This window comes from Diplotaxodon limnothrissa, linkage group LG23 (genome assembly GCF_057381915.1).
Source record: "Diplotaxodon limnothrissa isolate DT_005_m linkage group LG23, D_limnothrissa_male_GT1.1, whole genome shotgun sequence".
NCBI lineage: Eukaryota > Metazoa > Chordata > Actinopteri > Cichliformes > Cichlidae > Diplotaxodon > Diplotaxodon limnothrissa.
In genome coordinates, this window is record NC_140617.1 from 26,968,469 (window position 1) to 26,985,888 (window position 17,420).

General features: G+C 41.3%; 2 protein-coding genes across 3 annotated transcripts in view; both read right to left on the reverse strand.

The window, feature by feature from the left end:
• Positions 1-796: 796 nt before the first annotated feature.
• Positions 797-5,101, reverse strand: LOC146608230 (transcription factor 15). Of its 2 annotated transcripts, none has more exons than XM_085348354.1 (2): positions 4,317-5,101; positions 797-2,581 (listed from the first exon to the last, which is right to left on the reverse strand). In XM_085348354.1, the coding sequence occupies exons 1-2, from the start codon at positions 4,824-4,826 to the stop codon at positions 2,387-2,389; spliced, it is 705 nt and encodes a 234-aa protein (XP_085204480.1). In that variant the 5' UTR covers positions 4,827-5,101; the 3' UTR covers positions 797-2,386. The 2 variants fall into 2 exon arrangements, with proteins under 2 accessions (XP_085204480.1, XP_085204479.1); XM_085348353.1 differs by having other exon boundaries at positions 2,452-2,558; positions 4,317-5,098.
• A 4,444-nt stretch (positions 5,102-9,545) lies between these two features.
• The window catches only part of LOC146608231 (von Willebrand factor D and EGF domain-containing protein), a 37,615-nt gene continuing 29,740 nt past the window's right edge, over positions 9,546-17,420 (reverse strand). Inside the window, exons 24-33 of the mRNA XM_085347872.1 lie at positions 15,852-15,947; positions 15,681-15,776; positions 14,714-14,809; positions 14,273-14,368; positions 14,094-14,189; positions 13,585-13,680; positions 13,283-13,378; positions 12,312-12,407; positions 11,144-11,241; positions 9,546-10,023 (exon numbers count right to left, since the gene is read on the reverse strand). Coding sequence (XP_085203998.1) covers positions 10,003-10,023; positions 11,144-11,241; positions 12,312-12,407; positions 13,283-13,378; positions 13,585-13,680; positions 14,094-14,189; positions 14,273-14,368; positions 14,714-14,809; positions 15,681-15,776; positions 15,852-15,947 — 887 coding nt within the window. The 3' untranslated portion in view covers positions 9,546-10,002. The remainder of the gene's footprint in view (positions 10,024-11,143; positions 11,242-12,311; positions 12,408-13,282; positions 13,379-13,584; positions 13,681-14,093; positions 14,190-14,272; positions 14,369-14,713; positions 14,810-15,680; positions 15,777-15,851; positions 15,948-17,420) is intronic.

The following is a 17,420-nucleotide window of genomic DNA, read 5'->3' on the forward strand; positions in this document are numbered from 1 at the left end:
TTGTGTTTTTTCCATTGTTTAAGCACTGCTTCCAGCCAAGAGTGATACCATATATGCCCTCTAGCTGCAGAAAAGGCTAACATTGTTATCTTTTTACAAAAAAACAGCTGAACATGAGAGGTTTTTGGACCAATTTTGTGTTCTCCATTCTTTAAGCACCGGTTTGAGCACCGGCACTGTTTCAAAAGTACCGGTTTGGCACCGGTATCGGATAAAACCTAAACGATACCCATCCCTACCTGTAATTATAAAATATATTTTTGTTGACTGATATTTTTTTTACTGAAATTTTTATTGTAGACAGGAACATTTGTTGTTTAATACTTTATCTAATTTGGTCTAGTATGAATGGCTGTGGAAGAGGTATTTATTAGCAGGAAAAGCTGTAAAATTTATTTTAAAAAATACAGTTAAAAGTCCAAAACTTTATACCTTCCTTCATATTCTCCAAAGCTGGAGTCCTTGTCAAGCCAATATTTCCCCTATTTCCTCCACATTTGCCTTTATTTTTTGGCGTCAATGTAAAGAAATTTGCTCTTGGTATCTCATCGGTTTAAATAAAGGTTGCATTGACTCACTACACAATCTTGTGGTCCAAAGTGGTATTACATCAAAGTGCAGCCTAGTCCTAATCTTACTTCTGTTGATGTCTCTAAACATAATAAAAGACACTTTAGACATAAATCAGTCTTTTCTTTTCTTTTGACTGATTAATGTCATTTTGGGAAGTTACACAAAGCGTGCTTTTACAGAGTTTGCAAATTACAAGCACAACATACAGTTTAAGGCCCACAAATGAGAGACAATTGAAGTTTTGATATCATTGTTTTTATTTTTATTGTACAAAAATACATTTTTCTCTTCGAGCAGCTTCTCAGTATGTGCGATGTGCAAAGAACACAAGTTGTCAGGTATTCAAGTACTTCTTACTCATTGGATTTGGAGGTAGGCCTTCATATTTCAAAACACAGTTATGAGGTAGTGTGCAACAGCTCCCAGTCATAGTTTAGTGCTGGAACAATAAAAATTGATGGATCCAGCTGATTGAGAAGGATTAAATACACTCCAATTTAGAGCAAAAGGAAGCCTATCGCACAGTGTTTTTACAGTGATGAGGAAACCGTGTAACAATGCAAAAGTAAACATTTACGCAAAGAACTTTATCTTGAAATCAGGCCAAAAACATAACTTCTGACGCACATACAGTTACCAGGAAGTTTCCAACTGGACCTTCAAATTAAGAACACACTGCTTATTTCAGGAAACCGTTTTAATGCTAAATGTCCTTCAGTATCTAAGTGTATCCAGATTAACTGGAATTGACCTCCCAATTTTGTGAAATCATGCAAAGCACGCTGAAAATAACTCAACCGATCCTTCACTAAGTTCCCATAGAACTAAACGACACTCTTGTGTTTAATGGGATATTTTACCCCACAAAGGAAGTACTTTGTCCTGGAAAGATGGCAGCAAAACAAACTGCAGAGTCTGACTTTAGTCCACATTCATAATTCTTTTCAGTGCCAAAAAAAAAAAAAGAAGCTTGGCATCACAAAGCTTCTAGGCCAAAGCTGGTATTACTGATGTCAAACACCATCAGTCAGTCACCGGTGCTGATGGCAGCTTGTTGACGAAACAAACACATTCTTGTACGCTCATCCAATTCAGTGTTGTGGGGCGGCTGGAATCTATACCAGCTACCAGAGGTGGGATACACATCCTCATACTCAGATCATTACTATTCAGATAATCTGGTCTATTATTGTAAAATATCAAATGAATAACAGACCACTTTTCCTTTAGGAGACATGGCTTTCTCCATGTGATCTGTTAAAATGGTGGCATTTGGGAATTTGGGAAGGAACAAAAGGATTTTCCAGAGTGCTTTGCATGCTGGGATCAACTCATTATAAGGTTTTCTTGCAACATTTTCACTTTACGAAAAATATGCTCAAAAATTAACCAGGTAGACATAAGAAGAGTGGAGTAAGGAAACAGCAGTGTAATCCAGTGTGTAAATTTCAACATCTTCACTGACTGTTGTACTTCTGGGGGATTAAAGTCCTGAGATATTGACATGCAGGGTTTTTTTTTCCACATGTATATGAGCATTTTTGCAGTTCCCACTGTTCACTACTATAGGCAACACATCAGTTAATGCCCCTTTAAAGCGCAAGGTAACACTGAACTGACAGCAGCCACTAGTTTAGTTGTTTTTTTTTAAGAGGTCAGACATAGGGTGGTGGGGTGTCCAAGGGGTAGTTTGTACTATTGGTGGGACCAAAATAGCCCCACGTCAGGTGCTACTTTACACATCGGCTCAGGTTACAGTTCAACCAAAACACAGAGGCTCCAGAAGCACATGAGCGTGAACAGAAAGTGCTTTTCAGTGTTTAAATCTGTCCTTAGTTTTCTCGTCTCGTCCAAAAATAAAGATATTTATATTCATATATGTACAAAGTCCTACATGTAAACAACACCACGGGGTGGTGGACTCCTCGCCTGTCTGGTGCCAAGAAGTTTCACACAGCAGCTGAGTGTTTCGCTCCATCTCTGAGCTGTGGAGGCAAAAACAAACACACTAACAGACTTCAGTGAAACCACCGTCACAACAACTGCATGATCCTCACCTCTAAACAGGTCAGTTAAAATGTGTGTTGTTACAGATTTTTACCTTTAAATGTAACAGCGACATAATAATCCCGATCCTGTGGCAGATTCTGCTCTGCATTTATAACCGTAAAGGGTCCGAGCCAGACTCCAACACATGCTGTAAACACTTGTGACCCACACGGATTCACAAATGTTTCATGAACAAAGAAACATTTGTGATGCTCAAATCATTAATTTAAAGTCTGCAGCTGGGTTGAGGGCTCTTGAAGGCACCACAGCCTGATTTCATTTTGTGGTGTCAGTCAGTAAGGAGACAGGTGCCACTAGCTATGTAAAGACCGTGCATCATTGGGTCTGCATTGAGCAGATCTGTGTGGTTTGAGGACCTGAGCAGACCCAAACAACAAGTGATAGCGTCTCACGGAGCCAGAGGAATCATGGATGTGGCTAAAAGCATCTGTGGTACATTCTCCCTGTCCTTTAAAATGAGATTTCAATTGTACAGTAACATCAAACGACAATGCGAAGAAACAGTGTTGACCTCCTCAAAGCATGACTATAACTATATACACCAATAAATTTAAAAACATGCAATAAAAAACATCCTAATTATAAATGTCAAAAACTTTTTTTTCATGTCTTAACTGACTGTATATAAAAGATGGACATAGCCATGTGGGCTCAATGTGAGAGTTTTTGAGCCAGCCTAAAGTGGTGTATTATGAGCACTTTGGCTTGTAACCAGTGTTTATTTTGATTTATTTTAATCGACTAAATGAATATGATTATAATTGACTAAACCTAAAACTGACTATAAAGTGTAAATATTTGTCACATCAAATGCAAATTTTGTTTTCATGCGAAACAAAGAACATTGAAGTTGTATAACAACAACACCAGCAACCTTGGATGCTGAAAAGTTGTATTGTTTCTCTTTGGCAGATCAAATGTGCCATCTAACCTTACTGCACGAGGAAATTCATTGTGATTGGATCACTTCCAACCTCATCCCGCCTTTTTACACAATTGTTCTGATTGGGTCTCACCTTTCCAGAATGTTTTTATCTCATTTTTCTTTGTTGATAAATGTGTCAATACATTTCATTATAATTTTTGTCCTCGTGCATGACTTATTAGTTCTCCTCACCTCTTCTTCCTGTTAAAAGGGAGTTTTTCCTTCCCACTGTCACCAACTGCTTGCTCAATCTTCTGATTTCTGGGGTTTTCTCTGTACTATTGTAGGGTTGCTACCTTACATTGTAAAGCACCTTGAGGCAGCTGTTTTTATGATTTGGTGCTATATAAATAAAATTGAATTATTTAGTCATCTTGTCATAACAAAAGGTGAAAAGTATGACAAATTATTATTTGGCAAACTTAACAGTGGTTGTAACCAGACTGTGTCCATAAATTTTTCTTCTTCTTTACTTTATTCCCTCGTGGCTGACTCTCATGCTTCTGTGTTGCCACCATATTGTTACGTCCCCTAATTCATGTTCATGGAGGCAGGATGTGCCCACAATTAAAATGATCACAGTTCTGAGTATTTGCAGGCAGTTTGCTTTGGGTTTATTACAGAAGAATCTGACCACCCCCTAACTGTTTCTTGCCCCCCTCCTTATGTCCACATGCCACCCCACCCCCAGAAATCCGAGAAACGTCCCTGGCACTAATCGACTCTATGGGTGTGAGAAGCCACTCACCAGCTTCCTCTGGTTGCTGAGGCAGAAGGTGCAGATGGGCCGCAGGGAGGGTGCGTTGAGGGCGGCGGGGCCGTGCAGGATGCTCTGGTAGCGCAGGCAGGGCTGTCCGTCCAGGCAGTCCTCCCCCAGCAGCAGCACGTTGGCCAGGTGGGAGATGTAGCTGGAGGCCAGGCGCAGTGTCTCGATCTTGGAGAGTTTCCTGTCGGCGGGCTCGGTGGGGATGAGCGTGCGGAGCGCCGTGAAGGCCGTGTTCACGCTGTGCGTCCTGTCCCGCTCCCGCGCGTTGGCCGCCTGCCTCTGTTTGCTCACGCCGGGCAGACGCGAGTCTCCTCCGCTGCTCCTCCTCCGTCTCCTTCTTCGTTTCGGGGCTCCCTCCTCCTGGACCACCTGCCCCGGCTCCCTGCGCGGCGTGCAGCCGCCGTCGGAGCTGTTGCTGGCGCTGTCCAGGTCCTCCAGGTCTGAGGTGAAGCAGTCTGGCTGCACGGTGCACTCGCTGCCGGTGGACTTCATCCTGGCTCTGCTGCAGCGTGACTGGAGCTGCTCGGCCGTGCGGGCGGCTCGCTGAACACCACTTTATCCTGAGGGTGAAAATAGCTCTGGGGGTCGAGCAGCTGCCGCCGATCCGGTGACTTAGGGGGCCGGCACGCCATTTGTAATGACTGACGGCTGCTTTCTGGATCGCCAGCCCGCCACGGAGAAGAGAAGACAGGTGGAACGTAAAGGGAGTGGAGGAGGGGGGCACCTGTTGTGGTCTGGAGGATATGGGTTTAAATTAGGCTCCACCGAGGTGGGGCTCCCCTCAAGGCCAATAGGCCATATTCCATATTTGATTCAGACTGAAGCTTCTGTCCACCGATATCTGTTTACACTTTAATGGAAAATAAAAACAAAGCAACAATTCTGCAAATCATTTTCAGCAGCTTTCTCGTCATTTCTTCAAGTCGTCTTCAGGAATAGTTCTCCAGGCTTCTTGAAGGACATTCAAAGCTCTTCTTTGTTTCTGCCTTTTGTTCTGTTCTCTGTCAACATGATCCCACACTGCTTCAATAATGTTGAGGTCCGGGCTCTGGGAAGGCCGATCCATGACTGATAGTGCTCCGCTGTGTGTTTTTCTGTCCAGGGATGATTTTACTGCATTGGCAGTGTGTTTGGGATCATTGTCATGATGAAAAATGAAGCTGTTGCCAATCAGATGGTCTTCCATGGTGGTTTAAAATCTGATGGGACTTTTCTGTGTTCTGTAATTCATGAATTTTAACAAGATCTCCAACACCACTGACTGAAATGCAGCTCAAACCATGACTGTGTTTTACTGATGGCTGTAGACACTGTTGTAGCTCTCCTGACCTCTTCTGTACATGCTGATGATGATTTGGACCAAAAGTATTTGGTGCATTCATCACTCCATCAGACCTGTTGCCACTGATTTTAAGTCCAGTTCTTGCGTGATAGTTTTTCAAGCTTGCTGCTTCTTCTTTTGTCCAGTTTCCTCAATTTCTTTAAGGACACACTGCACACCATGATGAGATATGCCAGGTTTTCAGCTCATAGCTCTTTGGGAATCACTTTGTTGGTGCAAAAATACTATTTTATGTCAATCTGTCTTATCTTTGTCATTTTCATAGAATTGTCTAAAGAAATAAAAACAAGTTATGTGTTTTTATGAGGCTGTTAGTAACAAGGTGCCTAAAGAAACACATTAAATGTGGTTCTGCCTCTTTTACAGATTTGATCCACTATGGAGCGTTTTCTCTTCCTTCCTTCTTTTTCATGGATGAATTATCAATGTTAATATTTACTGAAAGGAAACCATTTCACAGTGATTCAGTCTGGACCTCTTTGACTTTGAACTTTACTGTGTGTGTGTGTGTGTGTGTGTGTGTGTGTGTGTGTGTGTATTCACTGGCAGCTCTCCTGGCTTGGCTGTCGGCTCCGAGCTTCACTGAGTGAACAGTCCAGGTGTTTTCCTCCCTGTCCGTCCCGTCCCTTCCCGCTGTCTGTGCCCACCACGATGGACACACACACACACACCTCCTCCTCCACCTTGCCGAGTGCCATCTTTGGCGGTGGATATAAATATCTGTGAACACACTTGTGTGTGTGTGTGTTGCTGAAAAACCTCTCAGCCTATCACTTTCATTCAGATTAGACTTGAAAGGGGAAGTGAGTTTGGGCTTATTGATGAAATTTAATCTTAACATAAACATTTAAATTTCTCAGATTTTTTTGTTTTTGTTTTAAATAATCTTGATATATTTGTATTGTTGTCACCAGAGGGCAGTTAACTCCCAATCATCATTTCCACTCTTTTTGGGGGGTTTTTTGGAGAGCGCAAATAACCTCCACAGATATGTGTGAGGCCCTGTTGCCACAGGAGGCCAAACAGGATTTAAATGAACATACTGGACTTAAAAGCCCCCCATAACCTTTTTTAAAAAAAAGTTAATATGGAACAATTGACTCAAAACAGCAGAAAAGTCAGCTGGCTCTTTTGCCTTTGGCTGAGAGAGGGAAGGAGAGGAATCCTAATTGGTGTTGAGCTAATGCAACCTCATTAATCTCTTAATCCTCCTTTCCTCGCAGCCTTTGTTGCCCCGACCTGCTGGCTGTGAACTTGTCTGGCCCCTGCAGCAAAGTCAAATGCCTCTCTGCTGCTGCTCTCAGCCAAAGTACTTATTGTAAAACCTTATCTTTAAGAATAGTTTAAAAGTTTACATAATTAACTAAACAATCAGCAAAATGTGAAGGAACAACTGGAGAGTTTATTTCCAAAGTGTTTATGTGCTGTGTTGTAGAGATAAAAACTAAAGCTGAACTAGGGCTGGGCTGTACATTCATGTAATACCATCTTGTACCAGAAGATGGTGCAGTGAGTCAGCAAACCCTTATTTTGCCAGACACCCTTTTCAGACGTTCTTATTTGCAATGACAGTCTGCCAGAAGTTAAGCAGCAGGTAAAATGCTGCCCCCGTGGTTAAAAAATAAAAGAAAGAAAACGAAATCTTGAATTCAACAAAGCTTAATTACAGAAGGTACCTGTAAGGAAATTAACAAATTAAAAGCATCATCAAGTTAAAAATACACCAGATCAGTGACGTAGCTAAGGGGAGGGCCTCAGGTGCCCCCTCTAAATTCCTTCTGGAAGTCATTTTTTCTGGGAAACAGCCTTTTTCTCTTCCATGCACCATAGTAAATACAACTGTAGACTTATTTACTCTTAAACTCATATAAATATGGAGCCATCCATTTTGTTACATGTCACACCTAATGAATTTTTATGGAAGCAGGAAGTCTGTCCACAGTCTGAAAATTCAGCAACTTGTAATGATTTAATCACATATAAGTGATTTAGTTTGGTATTAATACCCCCCCCCCCCCCCCCCCCCCCCCCCAAGTTCCTGTGCCACCCCATCTAAAAATTCCTGGAGACAGCCCTGCTTCCATATATATGCAGGTTTTTAGGAAGGACAACAAGCGGTACCTCTAAAGGAGCTTTATTTTCTTACAAAACAGCCAGTAGCCAATGCTTTGATAAGAAATAACAGATTATACACTGATTAAGAAATGTACAACAGCAAATATGTGACAATATAAAACAACAAAGTAAATAAATAAATACTCTTACTGAGGTTTGGATTCACGGTGAAAAGGACAAACCCTGAAGATTTACTGTAAACTGCTGTAAATGAGTGAAAGAACCCAATGAGTCAGCACAGTTAAACTCTGAGGACGTGTTAATGTGTTAGGGTGACAAAATATCTTTTAGTGTTGGGACTGCAAATAATGTTGAACCTCAGGTGAGGATTTTTCCTTCTGAAGTGTAGGTTTTGTAGGTTTTAGATGTTAATCAAGTCTGGAAAATAGTTTCCCTCTGCAGCTTAAGAGCAATTTCTCATCGGTGTGACCAATTCCCCAAAACAAACAAACATAAAACAGGGGTCCGTTCTTCGTACCTCGCTTACTACATCCAAGATCAAATCATCGTGCTAACTTTGAGCTCGCTATTCCGGTTCTCCGAACACACCTGTTGTTGACGATTAGTATAGCTGGATGAAGTAATGTGAGATCACTGGGTGGCTTAACAGGGGCTACGCATCGATAGTAGAAACATTGATCGGCAACCCTTTGATTGGTCGGCGAAAATGTCGAAGGAGTGCGCTCAGTATTTTTCGGCAGCAGAGCAAGAACTCGATTGAGGGATTTCAGGAGTTTCAGAGTTTAATTAAAACGCAAGGGAACACTGCAAAGGCTGCAAAAGCAAGGAGAGAGGGCTGGCAGAAAGTTGCTGACAAATTAAACTCATAAGTAATTTATTAATAATAATAATAATAATAATAATAATGGATTGGATTTATATAGCGCTTTTCAAGGCACCCAAAGCGCTTTACGATGCCACTATTCATTCACTCTCACATTCACACACTGGTGGAAGCAGCTACGGTTGTAGCCACAGCTGCCCTGGGGCAGAGTGACAGAAGCGAGGCTGCCATATCGCGCCATCGGCCCCTCTGGCCAACACCAGTAGGCGGTAGGGTAAATTTATTATATTACACTATATTATATTATATTATATTATATTATATTATATTATATCATATTATATTATATTACATTATATCCTCTTTCACATTAGAGCCACAACAGGACCCACTAGAACATGAGAACAAGTAAAAGTGAAATATAAGAATATTCTACAGAATGGTAATATTTATCACTTATATTGCTTTTCGTCTCTTGGAAAGAGACCCTGAAATAATCTGTTTGTTTGTTTATAACAGCAACCAAGAAAAGGGCAGCGCACAAAAAGACAGGTGGTGGTCCTGCACCCCCTCGTCAACAAGTTGGTTAAGTAAATAATACCCTCACGGGAAAATCGACATCTCTCTATGAGCACACTGTCGCGCTGAGCTAAAGGATCCTGTCTGTCCCGCAATATACGCTGGATTCTGAAAACTCTCCTTATCAATCTTGCACCTTCCGCAATGGGTGGCTCGCGTATACGGACAGGACATGGCTGCGACAGGCTTCCCAAATCCACCTTCGCTTTTATAGCCGTGGTCTCTCATCTTGATTACATGAAGTAATTTACTATTACTACTCTAAAATACGAATTACATCTGAAATAATCAAATACATGAAATAGAATGATTAATAGTACATTTCCCTTTTTGTTAGGAAATGACCTGTATGTATCTGTATGGAATCAATAAAAGGATCAAATACTGCATTAACTTTAGTTACATTGATAATATTTATTTATGGTGAAACAGTGGTAAAATATCGCTGTTGCTTTCGTATACATGAAGCGGACATACCTGAGTGGCCGCGATCTAATCTTGTTTACATAAAGTAAGCCTGCTCCCGAGCAGGTTTACGCTTACGGATCTGTTGCTATGACAGCAAGTCCCGGATGAGCTTTGGAGAACCGAACGATCCAAGATCACGCGAAATCGTCAACAATCAAATCCAGCTAACCTACTTAGCGAAGTACGAAGAACGGACCCCAGGTTGTCCACGTGTTAGCTTAGCTTAGCACAAAAACGAGGGATAAGCTGCCTTTTTCTCCGTCTTGTATGTCGGCATCACTAGTTTCCATGCTAAGCTCAGCTGATGGTGACCTTTGGAGTCTGATTACGTCTTGGTGCTTTCCAGATCACCTGAGGGTTTTACCGCCGGCTGTTTGGTGTCAGCCTCGTGTGATAGGCAGCTGGAAAAAACAAAACAAATAAAAACATGAGGCTGGATAACTACACAGATCATCACTGAGAAGCAAAAAGACACAAACAGCAGAAATTTAACCTTATTTTGTATCTTTTAGTTGGTGTTTTATCTCCCTACACTTGATTATTTTCACTTTTTGTACTTTTTTTGTCTTTGTTTTGTCTTAACTTCTATTTTCTGCCATTTTATCTGCATCGTCTCTGTTAAGACTTTTAGCATTCCTCTGTTTTTTTATATCTTGTATATCTTTTCTATACTGTAAATAATATTGTTTTAACTTTTGAATATTTCATTTTAATTCACCGTGGCACTTTGAATGCCTTAGTTTTACTTTTTCACTAATAATCCAATAATCACACCGTGACGCCTCTGCCTTTGTAAATGGAGGGACAGTAACTGCGTGTGCATATGTAAGCGTGTAAAACCTGAAGATAGTCAGATTAACAGTATTTTGTCTCTATCATTCTGCAATTCATCTGATGTAAATGTGAAAAAAGGCACATAACTTTGACGTTGGATGACGAACTCTGTATTCCTCGTCCACACGTAATTTTTATTTTTTCTTGTAAAACAAAGGGGGGCCCAGCAAAAAAAACTTTGGGAACCATTGGCCTAACCTAACACTCCTGCTCATCCTCCAAACCTCCGTAACTCCTGACTTCCTCTTTAAAGATTCGCATGCAGAACTTTTGTATGTCTTTCTCTGCTGAAATTCCTGCACTTTGTCTGTCCTCCAGCTGGTGCAAAACAAACAAAACAGCTTCAGTTACTGGGAAGTTTGAAAAATAATAACAATGATACATGACATGTGATTGTAACGTGAGGCTGGACTGTGGCAATGAACTGCAGCTTGTAAAATCCAAACATATAGAGCAGCATTTGGCTTCAATACATCATCGTCTGTAAGTGGCCAGTTCATGAGGACGGACTCATGTGTTTCTGTTTTTCTTCATGTGAGTCTTCTGTCTCTCATCTGCGAATCTGACAGTCTGGAAAAAGTGACGTTCCTCCAAACAAGGAGTAACAAATAAGAGGCCAAGACACAGAAAACACTTAACAAGTAGATGCTCTCCTCTTTAAACTGAGGCTCCATGTTCAGTTCTTACCCTCCTGGCGCAGAACGACCCAGAGAATCCATTCTGGCAGGCGCAGACATTCGGCCGGATGCAGCGACTGCCGTACAGACACTTCTGCTCACAGAGAGCTGAGACACAACAGCAACAGATACACAGTTAGAAGATCAAATAAATCAGTCCTGCTACAACGTTCTCTGTAAGATCCCAGCTGAAGTTTATCATTCAAGGCACAAAGAAAACATTTCTGAAACAAAATGAGATTTAAAAAAAGCTCTTACTTTATATTTAGTGGGCCTGTGAGAGAAACATATCTGTACTAACATGGACTGCCACGTCATTTGACAGAAATGAAAATGATCAACCTACTGAATTCAAAGACACCCTGAAAATCAGAGTGAAGAAATGATGCAGTGGGCTGATCCCGTTTCTTGGAATTTCATTGCAACAACTCAAAACTGTTCTCTGTAGTTTTTATGCAAGACTGACAACCTCGGGAACCTTGGATGGTGTCCCAGTCTGAGGTGCAACCTTGTGGTGTCAGATGGACCAAAACATAATGTCCAAGAGGAGTTCTGTTGAGTGTGACAACGAATCAATGGTATCGATGCCTACGTCCTCCATGCATCCTGCCTGTTCTCACCACATGATGCTGGGCTTTGTCGCGCACCAGGAGCAACCCGGGACTCACTGCGCCATTATATGGTCTGACAGTCAGTCCAAGGATTTCATGGCAGTCAGGGTACGGTTGTGTAGCCTGCAGTGGTCTGTGGGATATTCCTCCCCAGACCATGACTGACCCACCACCAAGCTGTTCATGCTGAACGATGTTACAGGCAGCCTAACGTCCTGCACTATAACACATCAGACCCTAAACTAAAGTAACTGTTTGTGTCCTGGGATCTCCTACATGATCCTGGACACAGCAAACTTTCTGACAATGGCATGTATTGATGTGGCGTCCTGGAGGAGTTGGACTACCTGTGCAACCTCTTTAGGGTCCAGGTCCAGCCTCAGTGTCACTACTGCTACCAGAAATGACACTGAGGCTAGCCAAAGGCAAAAGTAGTAAAAAAAAAAGCAGAGTAGGAAGGAAAAGCTGTGAGTGTCCTTCACCTGTAAGGCCTTTCCTGTTTTGGAGGTTGTCTTATTGTTGTCCCTCTAGTGTACCTATGAGTGTGTGTTTGGTTTTGATACTCACAGATCTGACACAGCGTGCCATGCCACCCTGGGGCGCAGTGGCAGGTGTTTGGACCGACGCACTCGCCTCCATTCAGACACTTCTGCAGACAGCTGGCTGAGAGGACACACGATGACAGAAAGCTCTGAACATCATCATCATCAAATATTTGTTCTGTTTTTCATTCACTTAATACATAATGTCAATTAACAAATTGACATCTACATTTTTAAATAGCTGAGGTGCAGGGCTGTGCTCACACCCGACATGTCAATCACAGCACACAGCCACGGCTCTCACAGCTGGAGTCCAACTGAAGGATGTGTCATGTGGTCTTTGTGGTCACAGAAGTCCACACAGAGCCCCGCCTTCACTCTGATGACACATTTAAATCACTTCGACCGGAGTAGGACTTGAGGGTAACAACAGTTCTCCTAAGAAAGCTTGAGCAAGTCAGCAGGTAACACTTATCTGTAATTAATCTCTTCTTCTTTTGAACTTCTGTCTCTTAGGTAACTGTTACCACTCTGCGAGGGTCAAAGGTCAGTCAAGTGAAACTCTGCAGGCACTACACCTGATGGTTTCCACATGTGAAGCACCTCTGCGGAGGTGTTGCCAGGTCAGTCTGAGAAACTCGCTGCGTGCTCAGGAGGTCGGCACGAAAGCAAGGCGAGAACAGAGGAACGTTTGCAGTGTTGTTTGTCACCTCACAAAAACTACAGAGCAGAATTTCATGAAACCTATTGGAGATGTGGATCATGGGTGAAGCAAGGACCTTAAACTGAGCAAAAATATGTTCTTATTTAATGTTTTTCATCTGAGGTTGTATTTACCTCATTTCCAGTTCTGCTAAGGATGTTTTTTATCCCCAAACATGTAAAACCTTAGAAGTGAAAGAGGCTGTACTCTGACTGTAGGTCAACATAAGAAGAGAGCAGAAGAAGTGTTCAGGTGTTCGTGTCTGCCTGAGCGTTACGGATCATTACACGTACGTTTGTCACATCTCTTCCCTCGCCAACCGGACAGACAATCACAAACATCTGGACCAACGCACCGCCCACCGTTCATGCACATGGGCTCACACACACCTGGAGAGGAGGAATGAGGGAGACAGTTTTAATCAATTAATTCTTTAGTTTGTCCAAAACATGACAGTAAAAGCACACAATCTGGAAATTAAAGTGACACAAGTTCGTCCACTTCGTCATCTTTAAAAGCAACTGAGTGATAATTAAAGTAACTGGAGCATCTGCAGACAAGGAAGATGACCAGGAGATGAAGAAGAAGTGCTTACTTCTCTCACACAGTCTCCCTGTGTACCCCTGCAGACATGAGCAGACGTTGTTTCTCATACACAGACCACCATTTTTACAGGGAGGGTTGCAGACAGCTGGAGGAGAAAAAATATATTAGAAAAAGTCCTGTTTTTCCTATATTATTGCACTCCAGTAGCTTTGCATGATTAACAGCTCAAAATAATCCTTATTTATCTTCTACTGGGCCCCTCAGCTCATCTTTTTTCTGAAACAAGGCCTCTTAGCCCCTCCCCATTTAACCTAGCTTTCTTCTGATTGGCTAGTCCTCACCAACAGACATCTGTAATGTCAGTATTAGGATAAACAGTCTCTATTAATACACTACACATACATAACCTGATTATTTGAAAAACTGGTCATGTTTAATATGAGAATCAACCACTAAAACAGTATTTTTGTGATTTTGAAAAAGGTAAAAGCAGAATAGCTCCCAATTTAGATGCTTTTAGACACTTTAAGCTTTGAATCTAGCCTGCTGTAGATTTACCGTTCTGACAGTGTGCACCATAGAAACCGTGAGGACACTCGCAGGTATTCGGTCGAACACACGAACCTCCGTTCAGACAGACAGGGGAGCAGAGAGCTGGAAAACAAAATTTGCAGTTAAACTTTACCCTAAACTTAAATCAGATCTTTGCCCCCTACAGCATGAGTAACACAACTCACCGGTCTCACAGGACGGTCCAGTCCAGCCTGGTGTACACATGCACTCATCTGGAGATGCACACTGGCCTCCGTTTTGACAGTGACGGCTACACACCACTGCAACCAACAAAAAAAAAACCATTTATTTAATTCAATTCAGTGGATTTTTATGTTGATTTTTGTGGCCTTGACGAGTTTTGTCTCTACAACATTAAAGACAAAACTCCAACAATCAGACAATCCCCTTTGAACAGCACTTAGCGAAAGTGGGGAGGAAGACCTCCCTTTTAATAGGAAGAGACCACAATAACAGTTATGAAAGAAAAAGTTTTTAAAAAAAAATATTGTAAATTAAGACCGTAAAATTAGAAAGAAATACCCGAAACAAAAGAACAATGTATACAAATGTACTGCTGTTTTAAAAGATCTTCACTGATATTGATATAAAAGAAGTAAACTCACTTGTTTCACATCGAGGACCAACAAACCCGTAAGGACAGGAGCAGGTCTGCAGTCCCACACAGGTGCCTCCATTTTCGCATGGTGACCTGCACAAGGCTGCACACATGGAGTTTAGAAATGAGATGTAATACTGACATGTTTTTAGTGCATGCTCTTATAGACTGTAAATAAAAGTGGACATAACCACTGCGACATCAGTCATTGGTTTGTGAAGACTTATTTTGAGAGCTCAATATTAGCTTCACACCCACACTTACTTTGTATTGGTGGAGCTGGAATTAATCTGATCTACGTAGCTAGCTTGCATGGTGTTCAATTACATCTATCAAAATACATACCCGCTAATTAGCATTAAGTAACAAAAAGATAAAATAATGACGATTCACAGAACATGTGGGACTGCACAGCAAACCATATTACCTGTCTACTAAAAATGCCCCAACAGGCACCAACACTATAAACATAGTCCAAAGGTCCAGTTAAATGACTCTGATTAACTAAAGTGACGGCTAGTGCCTGTATTCACTGAACCCTGTGTAATTTTAAGCCTTAATACAGTTTAACTGGGTTACTTATAAAGAAATAGTTTTCGTTTTAGGCTGTAAATATTTTTATTTCTGCTGTAAATTTGGATTTTTTAAACATGGGGCTCAATGGGATTGACATACTTTTTGGAGGCAGCCTCAAGTGGACATTAGAGGAAGTGTAGTGTTTGTCACTTCACTTTTCATCACCTCAGGTTGTTACTTGTATACATGAGGTGGTGTTATTTACAGTATTACTTAATGGTTAAGTGAGCTTCATAGCAGCTACCAGAGGTAGTTGAAGAATTTATAAGCTATTATAAAAGTTAATCATTCTTAAGTTTTAAGCCTTTAATTAATTTGTTGTCTCAGTATGTTATACTAAAAATGTGCATTAAATAGATCCTGAACTGGATTAACTTGGAAACAGAAGCAAACGTTACCTTCCTGACAAGTCTCTCCATGGTATCCTCTGAGACACTGGCAAACATTTGGTGCAATGCAAACCCCACCATTCTTGCACCCCGGATCACAGATGGCTAATAAAATATGGGAAAACAATTATTTTACACTTAAATTATTAAAAAATAAATTCTAATGCTATTGCTTTTTACCTTTTTGGCAGCTAGATCCAGTGTAGCCTGGTTTGCAGCGGCATGTGTTGGGCGCAGCACACTCCATGTTCCTACCGCATGCATGCCTGCAAACAGCTTGAAACACAGATGGGGAGGAGCGTTAAGATGTTAAACCTACATATATTTTTCTATTAGACTGGTTTATCTCTCTTTTGTGGCACATGGACTACATACTAGAGATGGCACATACCACTTTGTTATGTCTGATACTGATACTGATATCATAAATTTGGATATCGGCCGATACCGATATGAATCCGATATAGTGTGTTTTTTAATCAATAAAACTGTTTTTTTAATATCTTGCTGCATTTTGTATAAGTTCAAACTCAAGTTAAAAAACAAACAAACACTAAGGCTATTCTGTTATACCTGTATGCAAAAAATACACTACAACCAAAATATTTCATAGTTCAGCAATACTGATCAATCTAATAAAGTTAAACCTACTCCATCCTCCCTATTCTGGTATTTTAAAGAGTAAGCAACCTAACTAATAGGGTTGCAAACTTCCAGCAAAAAAAAAAAAAAAAAATAGGGAACCACCCCCACCCTCCACCTCATGATGCTTAATCGACGTAATCAACTTTAATTTGATGCAGTGTCAAAAAAAATTCACAAAAATAAAAAATTTTTCAAGAATAATTAAATAGATTCAACGTCTTTCTTCAACAGAACTGCAGACTGCACAGATGGTACCTTCCCAAAGGAAAAAGTACTATAGCTTACTAGGGTATATTAGACTTAATAGTTACTATATACAGTAATGGACTTCTATACATTTTACATCATATTAAAACTTTGGGTGTAAGATTCGGATAATTATTTATTAAAAGCTAGACATTTTAAGTGAGAATAAGAAAGAAAAGTATGTCTTTGTGCCCCCTTTTCCCTGTTCATGCCCTATCGGCCCCCCTGGCTAAACTTTGCTAGATCCGCCCCTGCACAGTTACCAGCCGACAGCTACATAGAAAAAGATCCTGGTGTAGAAAGTAATATTAAATAAATTCTAACAACAGCTTATCAAGCTTAAACGTGCTGCTGTTGTTCAGCCGCTGGTTTCCTGTTTGTGGCGCGAAGTGGGCGATAAACAAACAAGAGAGTCTCTGCTTCCACTTGTCTTTGCAATAGGATGATGTCGGCGTAAATGTGCTGTCATATTCGTTGTGTTCCCACTAGTGCTGTCAGCGTTAATCTCGTTAAAATGGCATTAACGCCATAACGCGGCAAATCTCCGTTACCACGGATCGCCCCGTGCTTGGGGCTGGACGGCGTCAACACGTTAACAAGCTAACTGCGCTAACACTAGTTCCCACAAATTGAGCATTGCGTGGCACATCCGACATACTGTTTTACTTTTGTCCATGACGTGCTTACCATCAGGGTCATACTTCACATGAAAACCAAGATAGTTCCAAATGCCAGATCTGAATGAGGGTGGGGCAGGTTCAATTTTGGGCAGCATTGAGGCAGTTGCCATGTTGCAACGAGCTTAGCTTCTGTCTTGCTAGCTTGTGTTGTGCTCAGTGGATCTGCACTCGACAGTGC

What these genes read in the sequence shown, in the direction of transcription:
- LOC146608230 (XM_085348354.1), bottom strand. Translation starts at nt 4,826, where the DNA reads ATGAAGTCCACCGGCAGCGAGTGCACCGTGCAGCCAGACTGCTTCACC. An exon ending in TCAGCAACCAGAGGAAGCTG is followed by an intron (nt 2,582 to 4,316) that starts GTGAGTGGCTTC and finishes GAAGTCTGTTAG; the next exon opens with TGTGTTTGTTTTTGCCTCCA.